Genomic DNA, 26,063 nt, shown 5'->3' with positions numbered 1-26,063 from the left:
AGACAGAAATTTCTTTTGGGAGTTGGGGAGCTGTGGAGGCTGATGGGCTTTGAGGAAGACACATAAAAGCCTCCAGCAGGTGAAGCAATGCCATGAGGAAGACGGAAGAATACCAGAGAGCTCGGGTCAGTTGACAGAAGAGCATGAAGCTGGCTGTGATGTTGAGTCCAAGAGGTTCTGCTCTCCCAGCTCCAGTGCCAACAAAGTCACACCTCCACCAACTTTAGGCAGGTGGCTCTGAAATCCACATTCCTAGAATGGCGACCGACAGTGCATATTCTGTATCTTGGAGCTCCCATGCTCAACCACATCCATTCATGGTCTCTGCTTCCCTTTAAGTTCCCTCCTGTTTTCCAGTGATGCTGTGATTCTAGAACACAGCCCCGAAAATCTCCCCTCTAGCAGCGCTGGTTTGAGACAGGGAGGGATATAGCCAGGGCCCTGCCCGGAGCCTCAGGTCTCTCTCCCAACTCCTAGGCCTAGTCACCAGAGGTCTGAGTTCCCGTCACTGGACTGAGCTATAATCACCACCCCAGGGAACGGAGTCCCACAGATCTACAGCTCCCACGTCATCCTGCCTGTCCCAGCTCCACTGGGAACCTTAATAAGCATTGCTTCAGGGCCAGTCACCCAAATCAATTAATGGAATCGTCTGGAGCAGCCAATACAGGGCGACGTGCCAGGATGGAGAGGCTTTTTTTATCAGTAAAATTGGCAAGAAAGTAAGTTTCAGGCTCACGACTTTCAATTCCAGCCTCCTCAAAGAAGTAAATTGATTTTCCCCAACTGAAGATACTTAATCTTGCGAATTTAACATTTCTGTACAAGAAAAATGTATATAGGTATATATATAAATATATATCAATTTCAAAGGGAGCTGAATCCCAGGGAACGTGTGCAGAGAGGCAGTGGCAATGTGATTCCATGCGAGACCTTGGGTATCTTCCATGGTGGAAAGGAGACTTTTCCTCAAATTAATTGGCTTGCTTATCCCGGGGTGTGGAGGTTTTGGCCTTATCAGATCCACATACTCGAGCAGTTAACCATGTCTCGGATTATTTCTATGGGGACCGGCAGCCTCCCTGAGCCTGCTGCCTCTGCCTGCCCTTGCAGCCCACCTTGCCAGGACAGACTCACTGACCCTCCAGTCCAGCAGTAACCCCTGCTATGGCAGGTGCCCCTTGAAGCTTGTGTGTGTGCATGGGTGGGGGCAGGTGGGGACTGTAGGTTGGCCCGTGCAGGCGAGTCTGGAGGTGAGGGCTGGAGGCTGGGGCTGGAGGCAGCCAGAGGGGTCAGCTCTGCTGCTTGGACCCTGGTGTCATGCCAACCTGGGCTCAAAGGTCAGTTCCTTCTGCAACCGCAGGCCAGTGACATCCCTTCTCTGAGCCTCATTTTCTGCATCTGTAAAATGGGCTTTAGCTGAGCACAGAGCTCTGTCCTTAAGAAGTGCTGGACAAGTGGCTGGCATTATTATTTCTCTCAAAGGCTCTGTTTTCTCATTTGGAAACTGGGCATAATCATTTCTACAGGGCAGAGTTTCTACAGAAATTAAATGATACAATGCCCTGGGTAGAATGCCTGGGTAGTGCTGACAGGGGCTGGGGAGGGTGCCACAAATATGGAAGGAGAGAGCGCTGAGTGGAATTCTGAGAGCCTGGGGAAGCTGTTGCCTCTTGGCTTCCACAACTGTTGCTCAGCGGGAGAGCAGCTCCGTGATGCCAGATCCTTCACATTTTCAAGAAGCTGGAAATGTGAATTTTTTAAAATGCAAAAATCTCTCAATTTTAAAATGCTGGCAACTCACATAAGAAAATGTAAGCAATGTATGGTCCCCAAAACCGTGTCTGGGGGCTGAGCAGGCCTATGTATCACCACTTTCAACAACAAACAACAAGAATGGTTAACACTTCCTACAGTGTGTACTCTGTGTCAGGTGCTCGGCTGTGACTCTGTTAAGCCGTTTACACGAATTATCCCACTTTGCCATCTCGATAACTCTGCGAGGTGGGTACTATTGTCAGACCCATTCCGTAGAAAGGCACAGAAAGGTCCACAGTCATTCCAATGTTCAGTCGCTTCCCCTCACTCCTGGCCCAGCCCCGCACCTGTCCCTGCCCCTCTGTCTGCCCTCACGGGGTCTCTTCTATTCTGAGGATCTTGGGGCTCCTCCCAAGTTCTTAGCTCTGTGCAGAGGTAGATGGTCATCCTATGAGAGGCACCAAGGTCCCTCCCAAAGCCCCTGGTCTCCCTCTAGAGAGACTCAGAGGACGGGACATTCTCCAGGTGTCTACTGGTTGGTCCCTCTCCAAAGTGCTCTAGTTAAGTCCTCTGGGGACTACGGGGTAAAGGAGAAAATAGTTCAGACTGCTTCCTAGTCTTCTGAGTCCACCAGCTGGAGAGGTATGGGAATCGAGTGTTCCTGTGTGCCTGGCCCTGGGCTAACCACCTTACGTCCAGCAGTGGGCTGAGTCCTCTCGCTGACTGCTGCGTGGTGGGAATCCATATCCATATCATACAGGGGATCAAACTGAGGCTCAGAGAAATAAAGGGACTTACCCCAGTCACTCAGCAGAGCCAACACCCAGGACCCAAGTCCTGGTCTGACTTTTAAGACCGGTGTGACCTGACCGTGCCAGGCTACATGGCACTGAATCTTACCCAGTCCCTGCATTTTGGGGGTCCTACTTCTCCTTGAAGTCAGGGGGGTCCAAGGCTGGATTGGCCAGCAGATGTGCCAGGAGAAACTGGAAGCTGAGATGGGGTGAGTCTTCCTGCTCAGGCAAGAGTCTGCCGAGCACCGGGAAGGTGGAGTGTTGGACTGGAAGGCCTCTCCAGGCACCTTCCAGGCTCCGTCGCTAGGGCCTGACAAAGTTGCACAAGGGAATGGGGGGTTTGATGATGCCGGAGCCCTCGGGAGCCTGGGATTCTTGGGCCCCAGCTCTGGTCTCTTCCCTGAGCGGGGCTCCTTCACCCACAGTCCCTCCCACTGTATTGGGCCCCCACCCCCACTGCAACACAGAAGGGGGCTAAATCCTTGGAGAATCCGTCCTCTGACAGCCTCTCCCTTCAAAGCTGCCCACTGAACACGCTTCCCCAATGTTCTCCTTTACATTTTGCCTACATATTTTTACAGCCAAACAGTGCTTTCAAAGACTTCCTTTTTCATCTCCTAATTAATTTTTATCTTCCCAGACGGAGGGAGGACAGCACAGGAGACGCTGTTTGTGATGTCTGCTGCTCCCCGACAACTCTTCAAATGAAATTTCCTTTGGAGCCCCGGTGCCCCTGGCGTTGTGCATCTCCCAGGCTGCAGGGTGGGCGTGAGGGCTCTGGTCCCCCCACCCCCATGCCCGCCCTCCTCTGAGCCTGACATCCCCCTTCCAGCTGTCTCTGGATGGGAGTGGGTTCTCTCCCTCGAGTTCTCCTCTCAGCCAGGGGCTCTGCCTGAGGGGCTGCAGCCTAGCCAGGAACACATGCTAACCACAGCATCAAGGTACCCTGCTATGCCCTCCAGGATGCCCAGGACTCGGCCTGCTCGCTTCCTGTCCTTAACGCACCTCCCGCATCTGCTCCCCTTGGCTCCTCCCACCTCTTGGTTCATCCTTTAATTCAGAGAAGGTGGTCACTGGACGTGAATCCCTCAAGCGGCTACATCCTAGGCGGCAGGACCGCTCGGGTTGGGGTGACCGTGCAACTGGCTGTGTGGTTTGGCTCTTCCCCCACTGACTCCCAGGCTGTGATTGGCTCCTTCCAGAAGCCACAGGTGCACAGGGACAGAGAGCATGGGCACGGGCACCAGATGGCGGGGGTTTGAATTCCAGCTCTGCATTTCACTAGCTGTCGATGGTAGGCAAGTCCGTGGAAAGTCAGGTCCCTTCGGAGCCCACCTCCCTCAGATGTCGAGTGGAGATGAATGATAATAACGGTCTCTACCGACCAATGTGGTGAGGATGAGATGTGTGAATGTGGGTCAAGTGCCCAAACAGGGCTAGCCCCGAGTCAGTGCTAGACAAATATTACTATTACCGTTGACCTGGACAATGTCTCCCGGACATCCTGTGGCTACTTCTGAAGTTGATCCCTGTTCAACCCCAGTGCCATATCCACTCATGGGCGGCAGGGAGGACTAGCCCTCCAGAGACCCTAGAGTGGGTGTGCGAAAGGGTGCTGCGTGTGCACACGGAATTATCTGTCCTTGCATCATGCTTCCACCACTGATCTGCAGTGTGACCATGGGCAAATCACCCACCTTCTCTGTTTCTCCAGGTTAACCTAAGGTTTCCTTCCAGCCCTAATTAGAAAATGATAATGAGGAGGCTACCACCTCACTGGGGAGAGGGCTGGGGAGTGGAAGGGGGAAGTATGACTGGAAAGCCCAGCTATGGAGGATGGGGGCTGGGAGGGTAGGGAGGAAGGAAGCTTGTCCAGGGAACTTCTGGGCAGGTGCCGTGCTTGTAGCTCATGATCTGAGGTGGGGTTAATATCCCCAAATTCAAGCCCCTCTCTGCTTATGAAGCGGTCCCATTGCTGCGGTCCCTGAAAGGGAAACTGGCCTAGAAGAACTTCACTTGAATTCAAGCAGGAGACAATATGGCCAGACTTCCAGGAAAATTAACTGCTGATCGGGAGAGCCGGAAAGTGGGGTTGGTTCTGCAGAAGGATGTGGAGTGACTGATTCTGGCCAGGAGCCCTTGTGAGCAGGGGCCCTGGTGCCCCCACATCCCAGCTGGGTGACAGCATCCGTGTCCCTCCTCTGCCCTCTTTGCTGCACTGTTTGCAGGGAAGACGTGTGAAGGCGGAGCAGGCTGCTGGAGGTGCTGCCTGATACCGAGGACAGCAGCTCAGTGGGGAGCTGGAAGCAGGCTCCTGGAAGCCAATCTGAGCATCTTAGCATGGAGGGAGGCAAGGGCATCCAATCCGTGGCAATGAGCCTGCACTGGGCTTATTTATGCTGCTTCCCTTTGATCGGGAGCCCTGCCTTGAGATGGGCTCATGTGTAATGCATGAGATGCTCTGGCTCAGTCAAAGGGCTGGGCCACAGCCTGGGGATAGGCACGAGCAGTCACACTCGCACCAGCGTGCGCGTGCACACACACAAACTGAACCATCACACCTGCAAACACATGCATGCATGGGCCATCACACACACACACACACACACACACACGCTATTACACATATATATGCATGGGCTACGACACCCATGGATGCCCATCCCCCCATGTTCACTTGTCTAGATACACCCATGGGGACATTCAGGCAGACAGACACACATACAGTCTCCATGCACACGTGCATTTAACCTGTGTACAGTCACAGGCATATACCCACATGCCCAGAGCACAGAGACGCCCACACACACATGCTTGCTAGCACACATATAGATTTTTGCAAATACTCCTGTCCAAGCACAAAGACACACACCCCCCCCCCCCCCCCGCCGCACAGGCAGACTTTGCACACGGGTCCCTGTGTGTACACATACACACCTAAATGCATGTTTCTGTGGATTCTATCCTGTGACATACACACACACGTCCATACACATACTGACATACTGCTCACACTCATGAACACACACCCAGGGTCCGGGAGAGGTCCTACCATGCCCGTGACAATGCTTCTATCCCCCTCAAATGCATGACAGTGACCTCTCAGGAAGACCACATTGGCTACTTCTCGGCGGCAGCAGCAATGTCACAGGAGGGGTGCCCCCTTCCTCTCTCTCTCCTCTTCACTAAACATCTGCTTCCACCCTCCAGGAGGGTTACAGGGGAGGGGAGAATGCTGGTGGGGCTCTGGTGCGCAGGAGGGAGAGGCTTTCCCTCCCGGTCCTCTCCTCTCCCCTCTCCTCCATCAGGCCCGGCTGGAGGAGACACAGTCCATCCCTCCGAGGCTTAGCCTGGAAGGAGACCAGAGCTGGGGGTTCAGAACCAGGGCCCAGGCTCCCAAGTGACTAATAAATAAATAAAGGGATGAAGGGACCCACAGCCCCCAAGTTGCTGAATCCTGACCATTTCGGAGAAACCATGAGAGCCGAGGTTCTCAGGGTGGCCCCGGGACCACCAGTAGCAGCAACAGCAGCACCTGGGAGCTCCCTAGAAACGCGCTTTCTTGGGCCTGTCCCAGATCTACTAAACCAGAAACCCGGAAGGTGGGGTCCAGGAATCTGGGTTTTCCCAAGCTTCCCAGGTAATTGGGATGCACACTTAAGTCTGAGAACCGTGGCCTAGAACATGGGCTTTTGGGGGAAGGCAGGCCTGGGCCTTTCAGCTGTGAGTGCTTGGGACAATCTGCTTCATCACTCTGAGCCTCAGTTCCCAAACGTGTCACGTGGAAATAATCACAGTGCGTACCTCACAGGACTGGTCATGAAGATTCAGTGAGGCCAAGCTAGGAGTATGGGCCGCTGTGAGCTCTTGGTGGTGGCTCTTGTGATTTTTACTTTCATTTCCAGAAGGACATTTACCTGTTCTCAGGGTCTGCCAGTCTCCTAAACCTTAGCTACGCTAGCAGGTGGAAAACCTTGGGGACCTGAGCCAGGACACTATAAAGTTGGAGGAGCAGGAAAGCCATGGCTAGATCCTCGTCGGAACAGGTGACGGGGGCTTTATCTAGACACCAGCAGTCCAAGAGCGTAACATGTGAAGAAATGCTCATAAATGCTTGTTTACATTTTAACCTCCTCCCTTCCTTGAAGGATGTGCCCCCTGCTGCCCTCTCAGTGGTGGAGAGCTCATGGCCAAGGCAGGTCAGGCTCTTGGGACACAGATGTCACTGAGACCTTAAGCCAAGGGCAGAGAGCCCCCTGGCTCCCACACCTGTCTGTGTGTCTGGGCCGTGCTTCCCCTTCCCCCTTTTCCAGCCTCATCTTTCCACCTGTCCTCCTCTGAGGATTGAAGAAAACAGCACATTCACCCTGCCTGTCCCAGGTATGAAGATTTGTGCTGGGACCAACTCAGGTGGCCACATCCTTATCAAAGCTCTCCAAAGCCAATTGGTCTCAAACAGGGAGGGATGGCCTGAGCCCTGGGGATTCCTGGCCCATTGATGCTGTGAAATGAGGGGTGGACAGCAAAGGGCATGGGAGGGTCAGCTTGGGGCACTGCAAGGGAGGGAGAGGCTCTCACCTTGAAGAAGGTCATGGTGGCCCCATCCTTCACAGCCCCATACTCGATTTTGGTTTGCTTGGCCAGGTCATCAGCAGAGTCGATGGGCGATTCCATGCGCTCCACGGTCAGAAAGGCAGCCAGGTTGGCCGTGTAGGACGAGATGATGATGAGTGTGAAGAACCACCAGATGCCCCCGATGATGCGGGTTGATAGGGCTTTGGGCATCAGTTCCGACCCTGGGAGAATGGAAAAGGCAGGTGGTCCCTGATGCGGTCTAGGGCTGCAGCGCCTGGGATCTTGTTAACAATGCACCTTCTCAGGCCCCCTCCCAGGCCCCCCTGAACCGGTCCCTTGAGGGGTGGGGCCCAGCAATCTGGGTTTGGGAAGCCCTCCAGGTGGTTCTGATGCAGGCTGAAATGGAAAAACCACTGCTCTAGGACCACACACGTGCACATGTTTCACAGGCTCGTCAGCCCCAGTCACCCGCAGTTCAGAACGGTCGGTAGTTGAAACCGTGGGGCTCTGGAGGGATTCCTGCTCCCAGCCCTGTGTGATCTCGCCAGATGCTCTCCCTCTCTGGGACCCCAGAAAGGCCGGAGAGTCGTCCTTCCTCCGTCCCAGCCTCACACAAATACCGTGAGGCTGCCTCGGCATAATTGCAGGAGAAAGTGTGTTGCAAACACAGGCGGTATACAAACACGAGATTGCCTGCTGGCGCTTTACAAGAGGAGAAAAATCAACATTTTTTGAAGCTCGTCGCCGAAACAGATCCCTCTTCCTTCCCGACCTTGGGTGTGGAGCACAATTTAGATGAAACCTTCTAACTGAAGTAATTAACTAGGCGGCTTTCAAGAGATTTAAATAGCAAGTGACTCCTGAACTTTCCAGAATATTTGGACCTGCAATCTGAAAAGTGTCTGCTTTGATATGGATGATTTTTTTTCCTCAAAGAAATCACTCAAAGGGGAGTTTTTCAAATACAGAACTATTTTTCTCCCTCCTAATCAAAACCTCGTGGGGGAATACATCAGGGGCCAGGGCTTTGAATATGGCAGCTGGAGGAGGGCGAGGAGAAGCGATTCCTGCACTGGGGGGCTGCCAGGTCTTTCCCTACCATCACTGGAAAAGGAAAATGGACGAAGAAGCAAGGTGAGGCTTCGGGACACTCATTAATAGAGGGGACAGAAAGAGACACTTGCGTTGAAAGCCGCCCGTCGCTTCCCAGCTCTGGAGACCATGGAGGCTCCTTAGGCGCCCCTCCCTCCCCAACCACATGCAGTCTCATCCATCTGACCCCTCTACCCCCCCCGCTACCTCCCAGATTCCTCCAAGCTAGGGCTAGAGCTGTCCCCCCAACCCCCACAGGGGAGAATGATGTTGGCCTGGTGGACTGTGCCAGCCTCTGCTGGACGCCTACCCAGGCTCCTGCCCTGGCCTCTGTCGTGGCTGGGAGATCGCTTGAGTTGGGGGCAGCTCTCTCTCTCTCTCTCCTCTTCCTTCTTCATTCAAGCGCCCAGCCCAGGGCTTGGGATGTAGTGGTCACTCAGGACACGCTGGGATAATAGCATTCATTTGGCATTTGCTGATGGGTGTCTACTGAGGGCCGGGGTTTGGACTGGGCCTTGAGAACACATACAGGTGAGTGAGAGACAGGGAGTTCTTTGTTTCCTTGTCACCCACTGCCCCTTAGTGGGATCCTAATAGAGGCAGAGACTTTGGTTCTGTCCCCATCCCCCTATCTCGTTCCCCGAGTTAAGAGGCTCTGGACATGTGACCCAACAGGCAGAAACAATGAGCTTGTGGCTCCTGGTCAGCAAGGCTGGGGATGGAGGGTCCTCCCTGGGCAGAGGTCTCCTCTCCTGGCACCTGTCCTTCAGCCCATGGTGTCTCTGCACCCAGTGCACGTGCTCTACTCCCTCAGACATTTGAGCAGCTGTGGATCTGGCCAAAGGGTGGGCCAACAGGTCAGGGGCAGGTGCAATATACCTGCCCTCCCTCTGGAGGTTGTAAGACAGCGCTGTCCTTCTGTGCATACCATCCCTATAGCACGCACCCCCTTGAACATGACCCTTCTTGCTCCCACACTCCCCATGGCCAGGTGGTCACTGAGTCCTGTTCCTGCTACACCCTGAAGCTCTCGGAGTCCATCTCTGTCCTTTACCCCCATGGCCACGACCCCCGTTCAGGTCTCATCCTCTCATTTCTGCAACGGCCTCCCACCCAGCCTCCCTGCCTCCAGTCTCCCCCATTCTCTGCTCAACCTGACCCAGCTGGCATCTAAGGTGATGGGGCCAACAGTGGGCTTGGCCCCAGCAAGCAGGATATTGTCCATCCACCTCGGCTGTAGCAGGAGAGGTTAGGGATAGAGCCCTGTTCAGCACGGATGGGATGGCTTCTCTGTTTTAGCCTCAGACCCTGAGCCAGTCCAGCCCCAGGACTGGTGGAGGACAGGGACCTGGGACAAGGGTACACACCCAAGTCCCCAGGTGTCTCCAGCCCGCTGGCAGCTCCACAGGTCTGAGGCTGCCCTGGAGGCTGGGTAAGCTCTGCCGACTCTGGAAAGGAGGCACCCCCATGCTCCGGAGAGAGGATCCCTGGGGAGAGAGGGCACCCACCTTGCTGCATCAAGGACCCCATCCCGAACCAGAAGCTGTTCAGCAGAGTGAAGTTGTTTTCCACCACCTCGGAGCCGGGATTGCAGGGATGAGCATCGTACCACTCATAAGGGCTGAACCTGCAACAGGGAGAGGGGAGTGGTGAGGCGGAGCTGTGGGGGGCCAGGAGAGAAGGGGCGCCCATGCTGTGGGGAGCTGCCTGCTTAGCCAACATTGCTGGGCCGTCACTTTAGCATCAATTTACTCAGTGTTCTGCTGGGGAGGCAGGGAATGGGAAATCAGGGCCATTTTGCTTCTTGTTCTTTATTGTTAGTGCCCTTTTCTGGTTGTAAAAGTAATTCAGCAGCATCTCTTAAAATTAAAAGCGCGCATGCCCTTCAACCTAGCAATTCTGAGACTCATTATCCAGCCTAGAAAAAACGCCCGTACAGGAGCATAAAGCGAAGCACGCGAGGGTGTTTATCAAAGCATTGTTTGTAATAGCGAAAAACTGGAAACAGCCTAAATGTCCTTCAACAACAAAATGATTAAGTAAACTCCGTCAGAAGCGTGTTCTGCAATGTCACACGGCTCAGAGAGGAGAATGAGAGATGTCCGGAGGTCCTGACAGGGAAAGATTTTCCACCCATGCTGTTTGCTTAAAAAAAAAAAAAAGTGATAAAAGATAAGAATGATATGATCACATTTATATAAATAGATTCCTAAAGATAAAGTGCTATGTCTCTCTCGATACATGCGTATACAAATACGTTGGAAGAGTCTGGAAAGAGTCCTAATTTAAAAAATATCAGCGTTTGCCTCTGGGGAAGGGAGTTAGGAGGGCGGCAGGAATTTCTGGGCAGCCTGTTGCTTTAGGTGGATTAGGGGAATTTTTAAAAAATGAGAATGGGCTTTTCAATTACTTGTATACTTAAAATGAAAAAAAAAAGGCAAAACATAAAAAAGGCAAAACATACACTTCATAAAATATTCCAGCAGTATACAAGAATACAATGAAAAAACAAAAGTACTCCAGGATCCCAACCCCGGCGAGAACAACGTGTTACATAATTGTTCTGATTTTTCTCTCTGAATATACAAATACCTGTATGACAGGGAAAGATGGTTACTTAAAGCCCCCCACTGACTTCGAAGGAAGAGAAGTCCTGATAACTGGAGGGATCTTTGTTTGCTGCCTGAATTCCAGGTGGGGACATGAAAGCTGGAGGAAGCTAGAGCGCTCTGCGGGAGACGGGAGACCCCGGAGAGAACCCCCCCCCGCCCCGAGAGGCCCACGTGGCCGGCGTGGCTGACGTGGCTGGCGTGGCTCGTGTGGGGTAGGATGCTGACATGAGAGGCCCAGAAGGAGAGGCACGTCCAGTGGAATTTTGTTTTTTTTTTAACGTATGATATTCTTTAAGTGTGATGTTGTGACTCTCCCATTCCCCCTTTAAAAAGCTTTAATAAATTATACATTGATCACCAAAGCCTTCGTGAGAAGAATTTTGTTTTCACAAAGTGGGAAGATTCTACACATATGAAATTTTAAAGCGAGGCTTCCAACCAAGACGGGGATATTCAAAGGGAATGACCACGAACTGGCTCGAGGCTCTGCAAATCCACAGGCAAGAGATAAAGGCTGAAGAGAGGAGAGGCGGAGGCTGCTACGGGAAGCTTCTAGAGAAAGCCTCGGGAGAGCGGCGCATTTGGTGGTCCCCACATTCCCCCCGTGACGTCCTGGGAGAGGAGCGTCCGTGGGACTGCTGAGGGAGCTGGCGGGCAGCTCTGTAACAAGGTGGGTCCCGCCTGGGGATCTGGAGGGCAGGGGTTGGCTGATGAGTGCCTCCCAGGTGCATGCAGGAGGGGGAGTCCCTGTCGCAGGGTACTGGCCTACATGCCCAGACGCAGCCAGGTGTGAGGGCACCAGGCCCACAGCGTTTTCCTGGACCGAATGGGCCCAAGCAGCAGAGAGATGCAGCCCAGCTCTACCCTGCGTCCTGTCCGAGAAGGGCAACGGGACTGTAACAGGGGAGACCATGGGGCAGGTCCTACTGAAGTGGACCCCTGAGCAGGCCAGGTAAGAGGTCCGATGTGCGACCAAAGGCAGAAATGTTGAGGACTCTACTGAACTCAACCTTCTCATTTCTGAATGGAAACAGTGTTTGTGATTAGAGAGACCCCTGGGGTTTCTGTGACCTGGAAATGAGCCAAAAAGTGACAGACCCCAGGCCGAGTTTTCACCGGGCAAGGAGAGCCTCAGCCCTGAGCACACTGGGAGGCTGGGGGAGGGGGAGACCCAGTGAAAATGATTCCGGACGAGACCTCACTGGTCCTGAGTGTCTTACACACTCACACAGCCACGATACCTGTGATCATTTTTAAACACAAGAAAATATCACGCCGTAGTGCTACCTAGAACTTGGGACTTTCCTCTTACTAAGTCACCAGCCTCTTTCCAGAGCGGTTCTTCCGGATCTCCTTGCTCTCTGCAACTACTTCAGAGGTGTTTTCAACCACTCCTCTGTTGCCGGGGCTTGGCCTGTCCTTGTCCCCCACTGTCACACACTGTGCTAGAAGAAACAGCCCTGGGGACACCTCCATGGGCATCCATGCCGAAGGGCAATCCTATCCTCAGAGGAGAGAATTTCTAGATTTGGGGGGGACTGTAACGTGGGCTCAGTGGTGATTTCAATAGGCTAAATTCCCAGGGGTGGACCTGCTTCTCATGCTCAAACCACCCAGCTCTAGAAAGAGCCTCTTGGTCATCAAGTAATATAAGGGGCCCGGCTCCTTGTCGCCCCCTGAGGTGGACAGTGCAACAGGGGCCCATTTTACAGATGGGGAGGTGGTTTGGAGCAGTCAGGTGAGGGTGCCCCTGCCATCCGGGAGCTGGAAGGTCCGGATTCTAACCCCCAGGCCACAGGAGAGAACAGGAGTGGGCTGGATGCGGGACAGTAAAGAAGGTGCCCCCAAAGTTAGTGATGGTCTTGGGTTAATGGCTCGCGGCTGCAAAGGACTGTCACCGTCTTGCACAAAGGCAGGAGCTAGTGGAGGCTGACCTAGCGATACTCGGTCTCCACTCCTGGGAGAAGATGACGTCCAGCTCCAGTGACAGAGGTGTAGACGGAGCACCGGCTGGCCGGAACCATCTCTTCCTCAGATGTTACTGGAATGGGGCACCCGGGGCTGGACCTACCGGCAGCTCACCCTTGCTCCTGCCTCCGGTTTTAGGCATATAGGCTTATCTTTTTGCCCCAAGTCCCAGCTCTCCTGCCCTCTGTGGTGAGAAGGCACCCTCCCTCCCTTCCTCTCTCCTTCTATGTCTCCAGGCGTAAAGCAGACTATCCCGGTGGTAGAGAAAGGCCTTGGTCAAGGCACGGACCCCTGGTGCTGGACAGACACAGGCCAGGCCAGGCAAGTCTGCAAGACGGACAGTCCGGGACCATGCCACAACCGCCCTGCAGGGAGCCTGGGGCCCTGCGCATCCTTCGTGGACCCCAGCTCTTGGGCAGTCGTGTCCAGCTCTCCCGCCGCCAGTATGGAGCAATCTGAAGGACACAGACCACATGGAGGGGGGACAGAGGGCCACAGCCACCCTAGAGATGTGTCATGCTTGACCTTGACAGTCTTGGGAAAAAATCGAGTTAGTGGCTACCTATAAAAACCATGAGGTGTCACATAAAAAAATCTGAGTCTGTCTAAACACCACAAACGCTGCAGTGCTGGGCCCACGTTCCGGCCCAGAGCAGTCTATTGGGGGCGACAAGCCACTGCCCCTCTGGCCAAGTGTGTGTCCTCCGGGCTGCTGCGGCCTCTCCCCTTCCCTGCCTCCCCTCCCTCAAGCTTCCTGTCCAGCCCCGTGGGCACCGGTGTTTGCCACCCCCATTTAAAATGGACGGGTCTTCCTTGGGGGTCTGACTCTGTAAGAAAAAGCTTTCTGACCTCGGGCACTGGCTGAGCCTCCCTGAGCCTGATTTGCTGCTTCTGCAAAGTGGGGAGAATGATTCCCACCTCACAGGACCTTTGTAAGAATCAGGCGGGGTGGGTGTGAATTAAGTGACTGTTACATAATGGGATAACTGTACTGTGATGCCGTTCATGGCCCTGTGGCTAGGTCCCTCGTCCCTATCCTGTCCCCTCAGGTGTCCTGCGCCATTCCAGCAGCTGCAGAAGTCTCATCTCTTCCAGAAAGTCTCCCCAGGCAGGGGGCGAAGGGGGCCCCCTACCTTCCCTGATGGGAGGCAGGGGGCAAAAAGCAGGCTGAAAGACCAGGGGTTGGAGGGGGACTGGGTGCACGTCAGAGTCATGCTGGAGAAGCCGGAGCTGTTTTCTAGGGGCAGGGAGCCCAGAGGGGGCTGGAGTTGCTAAAATTATGGCGAGAGCTCTGGAGAGTGTCTCCTGCTTTCTAAGCCTTGTTAGGCTGTTAGAGGAAGCTGTGTAATACAGGCCTCTTCTGAAGGCTGGCCGGCTGGGCTGGGTGGACAGGCGGCACCCGCCAGCTGACAGCCAAGGGTTTCGGACGCAGGACAATTTCATCCCTCACATCCTTTCCTTTGGTCTCTCTCTGTGCGGGAGGAGGGAGCGAAAGGGAACAGGGTGGGAGGAAAGCTTTCAAAGAAGACTTAGGAGGAGAAAAGGCCCAAACACGAAGTCCTTGGATCTCAAATTGCCTCTCCAGAGAAGTCTCTCTTCATATCTTGTTAGGATTTAGAGAAAAAAGAACCAGGGCAGGGGCAGGAGACTGGAAGGAGGGCGCAGAGGGTCCAGGGCCCAGGAGCCACACGCTTGGGGCCGGGGCAAAGGACAAATGTCCAGGTGGCCAGGGATGTGGATTACAGACAGAATCCTAGGTGGTGAGGGTTCAAATGCCAGTCGCTTGTCGCTAGGATGGCTTCGGTGAGCCTCAGATGTCTCCCCTTCCTGGGGGTGGAGGGATGAGATAATTATGTCACATAATGCCTCTAAAGCACAGAGCACAGTGCTTGGCAAACACCAGGTGCTCAGCAAACACCAAGCTAAACCTGTGCCCTAGTGAGCTCCTCCCACCATCCACCAGCAAGTATATGCTGTGTCTCCTTTGTGTGAACGACCGAACGTGCAAGGGGGTGGCCTGCGTGTGTTAAGGACGGGGGCATACGTGCCAAGTTTTCGCACATGTGCCCGCGTGTGCTTATGTGACACGATTCCTCCTGCTGTGTGGACCAGGAGGACACAGTCTGCCTTGCACATTTCAGTCCACTTGCTGGACCATCCAACACACCTAAGTCTGCTCTCCTGGGTGCCTGGCCAGGCGGTGCAGCTCTGGGCAATGACTTAGCCTCTCCAAGGCTGCTCACAGGGCTGGGATAGGACTGCTGCCTCCCAGTCATGGACACAGACCAGGGGAAGGTCTGGGGAATATAAGCTCGGCATGGGGGTGGGGGTGATCTATGGAATGTTCCTCGAAGGATATAAAGGGATCTGAGCCTCAGTGAGGGAGAGAGGATCAGGCACAGCAGTGGCCTGAACCTTAGCCAGTGGCTAAGGACTGCTGAGGTGGGGACCAGTCTGGCTCCCTGAAACCCTGACCTTGGGCCAGAGCTCTGGCCAAAGCATGGCCCTTACCTGGCAATGACAAAGAGGACACAGCTGACCCCCAGATAGGCGAGGAGCACGTACATCCAGATGTCTGGGGACAGGGGGTTGAGGAAGGAGAAGACACTGGGGTTGGTGCCATTGGGCTTTCGATACAAGATGCTCACACCGAGGGTCATGAAGGGCTTGGAGAAGTCGATGGCTTTCTCGCGGACATGGGTGATGGTCAGGGGGGCCACGGCCAGATCTGCCTTCTGCAATGAGAGAGAGACACACACAGAGAGACAGATGTGAGTAAAGCTTCAGACTAGCAGGGGACAAGCACCTCTTCTCAGAGGAGGGGGAAGGAAAGGAGTGAAGTGGAGTCATTTCCAAAGCCTTAGGGTCACCTGACCACAATGTTTACAAGTCCTTCTCCTGGGCCGGGCCACCCCCAGGAGAAGCGTGCTGCAGAGACAGTGATGAATTAGACGGAACCCCTGTCCTCCATGAGCCTCATGGCCTTCAGGAAGAGGACAGTGGCATCAACATGCAGAGAGGAATTCTAGGAAAGCTATACCCGTGTGGTTCATCCTCAAAATGGTGCTCTGTCAAATAGATACAGTTCAGCAATCTACAAACATTTAAAAATAGCTCATGTTCTTTATTGGTGACTTTCAAACATCATGAAGAGGACACAGAATCCAGAACAGACCTTGCTTGAATCTGCTTTCCTCTCCTAGCCACTTCTTGACTGCTTCTCCCTGTTTTGGATATTCTATACTTCCCCAAAGCCTTAAAATCCAGTTGGACAAAAATAATACCCTCTTTGGAGGCAGAAGTGAGTCCAGAGCCCTCTTCAGTTGGTGAGGGGAGGGAAGAGGGCATAGAAGAGGAAGAAAGGAAGGGGTTGGGGAAGGCTAGGAATGTTCCTGTGCTGGTCAATTTTAGCTCATCACAATTTTAATGAGGGTCTAATTAAAGGTCTATTATCTCCTTGGTCTGAACTTTTCCTGATGAACAGTCTATAATCCCTCATTCCCACCATGTCAGCCTCCTCCCCACTGTTCTCCTGCTACACAAGGTCCCATTTAACGGCTTCCTTTTTCCCACATTCCCTTTTTCACCTCCATGCTTTGCACACTCATGCCTTATTGAGAATGCCCTCTCCCTGTTGGCTCTTACCAGCTTTCTGTATTTCTTCGCACATGCTACTTCCTCCAAGAAGCCCTCCCTGATAACCTCCAATGCTAAACCCCCATGAAGCTTGCTCTGCTCCACAGTAAGGTCCTAACTGGCTCAGCTGGAATTCAGGATGTGTGGCCATGTGATTTCTGTCTTACCTGCCTATTTGCCTGTGTCTTCCTAAGGGCAGTCAGGGCATAGCTGATGCACTGCTTTGTCCATTCCCAACCCCCATCTCAGCTCTGTAGTATTTGTTAATAGTGTTTCCTCTGGGATGGCTCCTGTGAATATTCACATATCAGAATGTGAACCAAGTTATCACTTCCCGGTGTCGGGGATGGGCTGGAGAGAAAGAGAGGCCAGCTCCTAAAGACCAGCACTAAAGACCCTGTTGCAAAGGTGGGATGGCTGCTCTGAGACCTCTTTCCAAGGCAACAGTCTCTAGGCAGCTACCCAATGTCTTGGTCCAGATTCATTCATTCATTCATTCATTCATTCATTCATTCATTTTATGAGCTCTGCTAAGCACTAGGGATACAGAGCTGAGCCATGAAGACATTGTTTCTGCCCCAGGGCTTGCAATCTAGTTGGGGAGACGGACACTAATCAAACCATTTACTAAATGGTAGCTGTTAATGCCAACTCTGACTTCACCAATCCTAGATTAGGAACCAGCAACCAACTGAAATCAGACTTTAAGGAAGGGAAGCCTGATCTGGATAGACTCCGCAGGTGCCCCAGGCTGGGGGCGGGGGATGCTGGCAAACACACAACTTTGACATTGCCAAGCCAATGTTTTTCCTTTTAATAGAAGCCCCCACAGTTGATTATTGACATTCAGAGCCTAAGCATTCAGTGAACCTTAGGACCTGGGATGGACAGGGAGGCGGAGCCTATTAAAAAGCATGCATCACACTGGGACCTTCTGTTTGTCAATTTCTGAATGTGGGCATTGGAAATTGCCTAGCTTTGAAGGCAGAGGAAGGAGAATGCCACCCTGGCCCCCTGGCGTCCTCAGGGTGTGTACAAAGGAATGCAACAAAAAGGAGGGAACTATCAGGGAAGGTACAGAGAGTAATGTGTACCTGCTCGATACCAACCGTGCTCCAGTCTGGGACAGAGGGCCGAGCAGGAGACCCAGCTCCTGCTCTTACAGACTTTCCAGTCAAGTGAGCCCCCCTGGGGGGTGCCAATAAGACTCAGTGGGGTGGGGACCTGGCTGGGATACCCCGGAAGGTTCTTTTGATTCCTGAGTTCTAGGATCCTCTATAATGTTGGCATTAGAGGGGTGTAGTGGGCTTTTGTTCTAGAACTTGGCCTCCCCTGGTCCTGTCCGTTCAAAGCACATTGCTTTGGGAGAACCTCAAAATCAATGTGCCAATCTTCCTCTGGCTTTGCCGGCAGGTTGGATGAAAGGACTAGCGATGGGAGGATCTTGGTGTCTGCAGCCACGTTTGTTTCATGAGAAGCGGTCCAGGACTGGCGAGGAAGACAACTGCAGGGCTGTGGGACCTCCTTCTTCACCAGCACTGTCCTGGAGCCTTCTGAATCTTCCCACCCTCATCCTGCTCTCCGGCTCTCGCAGGTCAGGAGGTCTCACAGGTCGGGAGGCGGGCATCTGCGGCATTCTGTACCTACAGCAGCGAGTCAGCTGGTCAACCTGCCCTTCTTCACGGGGAGCTTTGATGCGTCTTCTCCCTTAGGCTTCAGGAAGGCTAGTGTTCTCCACTTTCATTTTGGTTTAGGCAGGAAACACTGCATTTCACCGTTGGTTATGATTTCTTTAAAAAAGGCATGATTTTGTCCAGCTTTCCTTGAAAGAGCGGAATAGATGTCAAGTCTCTGCTGTGTCAGTTCATTACTCAGAATGAAAGGCCCAACCTTGGCAGGTTCTTCCCACTTGAGCAAATTTTCTTTGAGGACGATTCATGAAATCAGAGGCTGTCATACCTGGGTGAGAGGTCTTTAAGAACATCTCTTCCAACCCTCTATTTCTTATGGAGGGAAACTGAGGCTCAGAGAAGAGCCAAGGCCTTTGCTCCCATATTCACAGTAATCACGTCCTTGAACAAAACAAACTTCTCACCTGTCCAACACATTCATGGGTCTTACAGATGATCTGTTGGCCCCGTCTGCCTGAGGACCTTTCCATACCTTTTTTAACCCTCTCAACTGGGCAGGACAACCCTTCCAGGACCTTACTTCATCCCCATAAACAGCTTTCCACTTCCCATGAATCCGTCAGGACCCACCTGGCACCAGCCTCTCTTACTCTACTCCATACTTGCCCGGGACCCCTTGGAGCCACCACATCTCCAGCAACCAGAATGAAGGCGAGAAGGACTTAACCAGCTGCAGCTCTGTATTTCAGCCCAGAGGTCCAGCCACCTGGACTGCTGGCTGGACACTAGCCTTGTCCCAGAAATTGAAACCAGGAAAACCTTCACTCAGGTTCTAAGAGCGGACTTGTGACCATGGTCCCACTTCTGGCCACTTACCACCTATCAGCCTTCTCTTAAGCCTTCTCTCCCTCTCTCTCTCTTTTTAAAAAGATTTTATTTATTTATCTGATAGAGAAATCAGAAGTAGGCAAAGAGGCAGGCAGAGAGAGAGAGGGGGAAGCAGGCTCCCCGCTGAGCAGAGAGCCCAATGCAGGGCTTGATCCCAGGACCCTGGGATGATGACCTGAGCCTTAGGCAGAGGCTTTAATCCACGGAGCCACCCAGGCGCCCCTCTTAAGCCTTCTCTTAAGCCAGGGGTCCTCCTTGAGGAAAAAGTCTATGCCCTGAACCCCAGCTTGCTACCTGAGTCTGGTGTCCCTGTTGGCTCCTGCCTACTTGCATTCTAGGCACGGTCTTTACCAGATTCCCCATCTCTATGCTCTGCCTCTTGGCTGGGATTCCCCAGGGTGTCCTGTTGCTCAGACCGGGACCTGCTGCAGTTACAATAGTAAGAAGCATGGTCATTGCTGGGTGAGTCCCGTACGCCAAGCATGGTTAAGCATGCTAATGTACACCATCACAGACGATCTTCCCAGCAGCCCCGTGTGGCAGTAAGTGTTACCACCACATTCTAGATGAGGGTGCCATGGCTCAATCAGGCCAGGATGTTTGTTCAAGCTCTACTCCTTTGGGTGGCCAGTGTGGGTGGCATAGGAGTGGAGCAGAGCTGCCTTCCACGTTGGTGAATGGCTGAGCCAGTCCTCGGACCCACTTCACCGTGACCTCAAACCCGCCACGCAAGCCACACGTACGGGGCTGAATTGTGTGCCCCCTCCAAACAGGTTCAAATCCTAACTCCCTAGGAGCTGTGAACGTGACCTTACTTAGAAATAGGCTCCTTTTCTCCCCCCACTAAAACAGTCTTTTATTCTTGCCACTGAGATTAAGCAGCGTCGGATAGATTGCCAGGAGAGTATCCTGGGCTGTGCAGAGGGAGGACACACTCTATCTTCAGTGGACGTGTTCACACCCCCAAAGATCAGGCCCGGCAGGGGCCCGTGTGCATCTGGTCTCCGTGTCACAGTTGTTCCCTCACGTGTCCCCAGCAACACTCCCCAGGTGGTTTCAAATTCCCGTAATACCATTGCACACCTATCCCAGCAGCCAAAATTTTAAAAAAGATACGGATAATACCAAATGCTGACAAGGGTGCAGAGCAACGGGATCTTTCCTGGGCTGTGGGAAAAAATGTAAAATGGGGCAACCCCTCAGGTTGCCGGTTTTTAGAGAAGAATGGAGCTCAGGACAGCTGCATGGAAGTGATGCATCGGGCAAGGTATGTGGGAAGGAGCACGAAGCTCCCATGTCCTCTCTCTCTTGGGGCGTGCCACCCTCCTCGCATTTCCATGGGTTCACCAACCCAGAAGCTCTGCAAAAACAGGTCTTTGCAGAAGTAATCAAGCTAAGATGGAAGTCATACTAGATTCAGGTGAACCCTACATCCTAGGCCTGGGCTCCTTATAAGCAAAGAGGACACACAGGGACACACTGAGAAGGCCCTATGATGCTGGAGACAGACCAGAGTAATGCAGGATCAAGCCAAGAAGCACCAAGGATGCCGACCGTACCGGAAACCAGGGGAGCAGCGTGGGACACATTCTCCCTCGAAAGGGACCAATCCTGCCAGCACCTCGATTTCCGATTTCTGGCCTCCAGAACTGAGAGAGAAGACATTTCTGTTGTTTTAAGCCACCTAGCTTCTGGTCATTTGCTGTGACAGCCCTGGGTCACTCCTACACCTGCCACTTAGGGCCAGGACAGGATGCTCTGAGTTCCTTCCACTGCCCCATTCAGATGAGCAGGCTCTATGGCTGGGCCCGCCCTGCCTACCCTGAACCTGGGCTGTATTCCCAGAGACATAAACCTGACTCTGGCTGCCCATCAAGGGTGCCATGGTGTCTCCCCAGCATACACTTCGCATGGTCTGGCTGGGCTTCTGAGCTCTACGGCTGCAGAAACATGCAGATTCACTCCTACTTCCCTCCAGATCCTTCTGCTTCTGTTTCCACAGCCCCCAAAACCAGTCTCACTCCTGTAGCACAGGCAGGACTTCTCCCCGGGGCTCCGTCTGCTGGCTCTCTGCCCACGTACATGCTATCCTGGAATTCCCCTTCCAGTCTTTTCTCAAAGTGGTGTTGCTCCAGCTAGAATCCCCCCACTCCCAACCCTGCTTCATATACAGAAAGTGCTCTTAGGATAAAACATTCTTATTAGGGGTTCCTTAAGCCTTTCATGATCTAAGAGAACTTTCTGTCCCCAGAGAAGGTTCTGTAACGGTGAGCATGTTCTCTATTTGCATTGTCCAATATGGTAACCATTAGCCACATGTGGCCAAGAGCTTGAAATGTGGCTATGTAATTGAGGAACTGAGTTCATACTTTAATTTCACATGAAAGAATTTGAAAAATTATTTTTATTTAAGTTTTAAATTTAAATAACCCCCATGACCAGTGGCTACTGAGCTGGCAAGTGCAGACCCGGCCCTGCCCACCTCTCCAGGCTTTCCTTACCTCACATCCCCTTGCTCGCTTTCTACTAGCTTCTTTCAGACTCCCCAACTCCAGCTCTCTCTCACCTCAGGACCTTTGCACGTGTGAGCTCCTCTACCTGGGACTTCTTCCTCCACAAACGCTTTGTCTAGCTAATGCCCACTTCTCTTTCAGATCTCAGCTCAATTAAATCAATTAATTAAAATCCTTAGGTGACGTCAGGTCTCCCTGGTGATTCCTCTCATGGCACAAGTATTTTCTCTCCTAGCACTGACCACAGTTGGGTTTTTAGAGAGGCTTCGTGATTTCTCCTTCACTGGACCATAAGCTCATGGGAGCAGGGTCTGAGCCCGTGTCTTTCCACCACCATGCGCCCTGGGCCTGGCACAGTGCCTGGCTCACAGCCTGCCATCTGTAGACTCTGGGACTGGATGAATGGGGATGTGTAGGGGAGATACCCAGTAAGCACATCTGCAGAGCTGCCTGGCTGAGCACGTGGTAGTTTACAGGGGGACAAAGCAAGTCACGGGGCGGGGCAGGGCGGGGTGGGTGTCTGCTGATGACTCCCAGACTCCACCCTTAAGAAAACACAGTGCTCCCAGAAAGCCCGTGGACACTGACCTGACAACCAGCAGCCTCAACGACCCACACATTACAACAGAGGGGAAGTGGTGCTGGTAAATTCCTGAGTGTCCACACATGGGGCACCTCCCAACACCTGTAATCCACACACTGGCTTCCTGAGCGGTAGTGGCCTCACTACCTGCCAGTGAGGAAGGATGCCCGCGCCTCTCTCTGGCCCAGGAGAGCTGCTGAGCCTCCTTCCTTCAGGAAGGAAGGGAGGGTGTTCCCTGCTTCAGGACCCCAGGGGCCCCAGGAGGGACAGGCCACAGCTCCATCTCCAACCACCTGCCCCTTTTCCCACCTCATGTGCCGAAGGTGGCATCAGCCCAGACAGGCCCTGCTCAGCAGGTTGCGGGGGGTAGTGACCCCCTCTCTCTCCACATGCCACGAGGCCCTGGTGATACGGTCCCATAGAGCCCCTTGCGCTGCTCCTCCGTGTCCTTATCACAACTAAATTCTTATTTGTAAGTCACTGTTTAATACCTCCCTCGCTCCTCTGCTGGTGTGTGAGCTCTAGGAGTGGGGGTACTGACCTGGATCACACACTGATGCATCCCTCGGGTGAGCTCAAAGGCTGGCCCCAAGAAGGGGCTCAGTAAAGTTCTTTTGCAAGACTGAGCAACGAAGTTCCCCCAAGGGTCCTGACCAACCCTGACCACAGCCTAAGGGGACTGAGCTCTGGCCTCCGTTTCCCTGCTCAGCACCCCCGTTCTTCCCGAAGCCACGTGACCCATGCCAATCTGCCTGGGTCCTTCACCACCCCCAACCCAGGCCTGTCTCTCACCAGCGTTCTTCCAGAGTCAGGCCTCTGCTCCTTGTACCCTGGCCCTTGATGGGCCCCTTACTTCTGGTCTGTTCACTGAAAGCCCTCACTTGTCCTCATGGCCGTCCTTAGGTAGGTCCTAGTGACGTCTTCAGCTCCATATCCCTCCCCGGTCATTGCCCGGGCTGCTTGGCCACCCTGGGGAGGGTCCACCCTTTGGGTTCACCTGTGGGCTCCCCCAAGCCTGTCCTGCTCCATCGAGGACTCTGCCCTACCCCAGGTGAGCTCCCAGCAGGCCTAGCTTGCAAGTGCCTTGGCCCAGGCTTGGGGAGGGGGCCAGAGGTGGGGGCAGGGGCGGAACCTTCCCTGGCCTTGGAAACAGGCCAGAGTTCAGGTTTGTTCTGTGTTTGGGAGAATATGGGACACAGTGGGGGTGATCGCCGGTAGGTCTGAGACTGGATCTTCCTGTCGCACTGCAGCCTGCCTGGAGGCTGGGAGACCACGTGCATGGGCTCACTGGCCGTGTTGGGAGACATCTTCCCAAGTTTGTGTCCTCCTTCGCTCACCCACATGCGCCACCTGCCGCTGCATGCCAGGGAGCTGGAAATGACCCTGTGCCCTCCCTCAATTCCTCTGCATGCTGCCAGCCACAGGACAGGGAAGGCATTTCAGGAGCTACTCCCACCTCTCCCAAGTCTCCAGCCCTTTCCTCTAGGGTTTCCTGGGATAGACCAGAGGCCACTCCCCACCGGTTTCCGAGCCCAGCAGGGCACTGGTCTGTGAGCCAGGGAAGCCTTTACCTGGACATACCCCTCTCTTAGGACACGTTCCCAGGCTGAAGAGTCACACAGATTCATCCGTCCATGCACTACTGTCTGCTTCCTGGTGGAATTGAGACCCAAAAGCCCGGGGAAGCGATCCTGCCTGTTTGTCCATGGCCCTTTTCTCTGTGCTAGCATGGGGCTCTTACCTCAATACATTTAATGGACAAAAGAATAACTTGATCACAGGAAACACTGGAAAGAGCTACCTTTGGAGTGGAAAGGTCACCCAGGAAGCACTTCCGCTGGCCTGCCACACTGCAGTTCTCACAGGGGTACCCTTAGTCATGGGTGGTACCAGCGATGTCCCACCGGCCCGCCGTCACACTTCATCAGCACCGTGGCCACGAACAGCCTGGGAAAACCCCTACATAACTCCAGAGCCGAGGCCAGATGCTAGGAAATGCCTGTGTAGACGGAAGGGTCACCAACCCAGGCTTCACATACGGGTCCCCGAGCTGCTGGACGCCCAGCAGTGAGAAATGAAGTCTGTGCCTTTCCCAGGCCTGCGAGAAGGGTCTGATTCCCAAGTGCCAGCAAAGGCACAGCAGGGCGGGCGTCCCCTGCTTTGTGACACACGACAGTGGAGGCCCACATGTCTGTTCCCACCCCCAGAGGAAGCCCCCTTCCCCATACTGTGCTTGACCACAAGGCAGGGGTCCGCCCAGGCCTGGCCCAATGCTGCAGGCCTCCTGATGGCATGGCGGGGGGGGGGGGGACCACCCAGGGAGCTCTGTGAGCTCAGCTATCCGGTCTGTGCTCCGGTTTGCTCTCCCTCGTTTTCTCCTCCTCACTCTCTGGTCTCAGCTCAGGAGTCACTCTGGCAGGGAAGCCCACTCATCTCTCCTGGTCTTACACCTCCCAAGTCTCCTACACTGCTCTATGGTGCCAACTGCTGTTTTAATACAAGTCAGCTTGGCTGATTGACTGTTTGTTCCTGCGGGTGGGGACAAGGGGCGAGGGCCATGGGCATCTAACTTGGCTGCTCCCATCTCTCTAGTCACCACCCCGGGTCTGACACATTGTGGGGACCGGGTTCGGACCCCTGCCCTTGAGCACCAGGTTGTGGGCTCTGGCCCTGACCACCCTCATGTAGGCACCAGCGGACACTCACCTCCCACCCGCCCGACCCGCTGAGGGCGCTGCTGCGGGTTCCCCGCAGGTTCCCATGTCTGCCGTGTCAAATCCAGAAACGCCTGCAAGTCAGGAGCCTATGGAAAAACCTGCCCCCTGCCCCGTCTCCCCTCATCCCGAGACACACTCTGCAAGTTTTTTCCAGGGTGTTGACTGAGGGACTGGTCACACTCAGTGCCGATGGGCTCAATAACGAGTTCTTGTATCTCACCCCTGCTCCTTGTCCCTGGCCCTCACTCGCTCCCTGGCACCACACCCCAGAACTAGGTATTAGCATCTAAGCCTCTTCCTCAGGCTCTGCTGTCCAGAAGCCCGGCTGAGACTGTTCCAGAAAGGTCTGTGGAATGAATGAAGGAACAGTTGACCCTCAGCAGGTGCAACTCTCGCTCCCTCTGACCTTCGTTTCCCTCCAATCCCCCTTCACTCTGGAAGCGCCGTTGTACTTGTGCCTTGACTGTTCCGGCCCTGGGCTGGCTGGACCCCAACCTCCAGCCAGGCTTCTTCCAGGTCTTTCCCAGGTTGGTCCCTGCTGCCTGGGTCCTGGCAGCTAACAGTTCTTTGCTGAATCTCAGTGTGGCCCAGTCCTTCCCACATCCCAGGCCTGCTTCCCTGCCCCTTCTCAGGCAGCTCAGGGTCATGGCCCTGGCAACCCGGCTGCCCTCTCAGGAGTCCACATGTCCTTGGGGAATCCCCTGCCCTCCACTGCCCTGTCCCACCCAGGCCTCCACCTGCCCCCAGAGAGCTCCCAGCACGTCTTGCTTCAAAGGGCATTGGCCAGCCTGAAGCCTTTCCTGGCCACACAAACAGGGGCTTGGGGTTGCTGCTACCATGAATGCATGGTGGCCAGAGCTAAGATCTGATTACTGGTTGAATGGCAGGGGACACCGTACGTGATGGGGCCATAGCCTTGACACCTGACCCTCCGCAGGCACAGGATGGGAAGTTCAATGCTTAGGACCCCACAGTCGCGCCTCTGGGGAGGCCATGTGAGTCCGTGTGCTCCCTCACCCACCCTCACTCATCGACACCTGCTCCATGTGCCCGGGCGCTCAGGCAGCAGCCAAGAGCTGTTCATCAGGCACTCACTGTCTGGAAGAAGGGTCGGGGGGTGGGGGGACGGGCCCCTGGAGGGATGCCATCCCCTCTGCTCGGCACTCAGCATGACCAGGAGACACAGGGGATGTCCGGGCTGTGCTACTTCTCTCACAAGGGAAAGGATGATACGCCCGGGCTACCCACGACAGCTCCATGTCTCCTCCCCGTTCTAACCCTTGTCTTGGTCCAGCC

At 54.1% G+C, this 26,063-nt stretch overlaps 1 protein-coding gene across 1 annotated transcript in view; it reads right to left on the bottom strand.

Moving 5' to 3' along the window:
* The window catches only part of GRIK3 (glutamate ionotropic receptor kainate type subunit 3), a gene marked incomplete at both ends in the record, with an annotated part of 218,675 nt that overhangs the window by 8,534 nt on the left and 184,078 nt on the right, over window positions 1-26,063 (bottom strand). The window contains 3 exons of the mRNA XM_080802689.1: window positions 7,131-7,348; window positions 9,728-9,846; window positions 15,311-15,534. Of these exons, the coding sequence (XP_080658815.1) occupies window positions 7,131-7,348; window positions 9,728-9,846; window positions 15,311-15,534 (561 nt within the window). The remainder of the gene's footprint in view (window positions 1-7,130; window positions 7,349-9,727; window positions 9,847-15,310; window positions 15,535-26,063) is intronic.

The sequence above is a fragment of the Martes martes genome (assembly GCF_963455335.1).
Source record: "Martes martes genome assembly, chromosome: 4".
NCBI lineage: Eukaryota > Metazoa > Chordata > Mammalia > Carnivora > Mustelidae > Martes > Martes martes.
The sequence above is the reverse complement of the archived record's forward strand: the minus strand, read 5'-3'. Positions and strand labels throughout refer to the sequence as shown.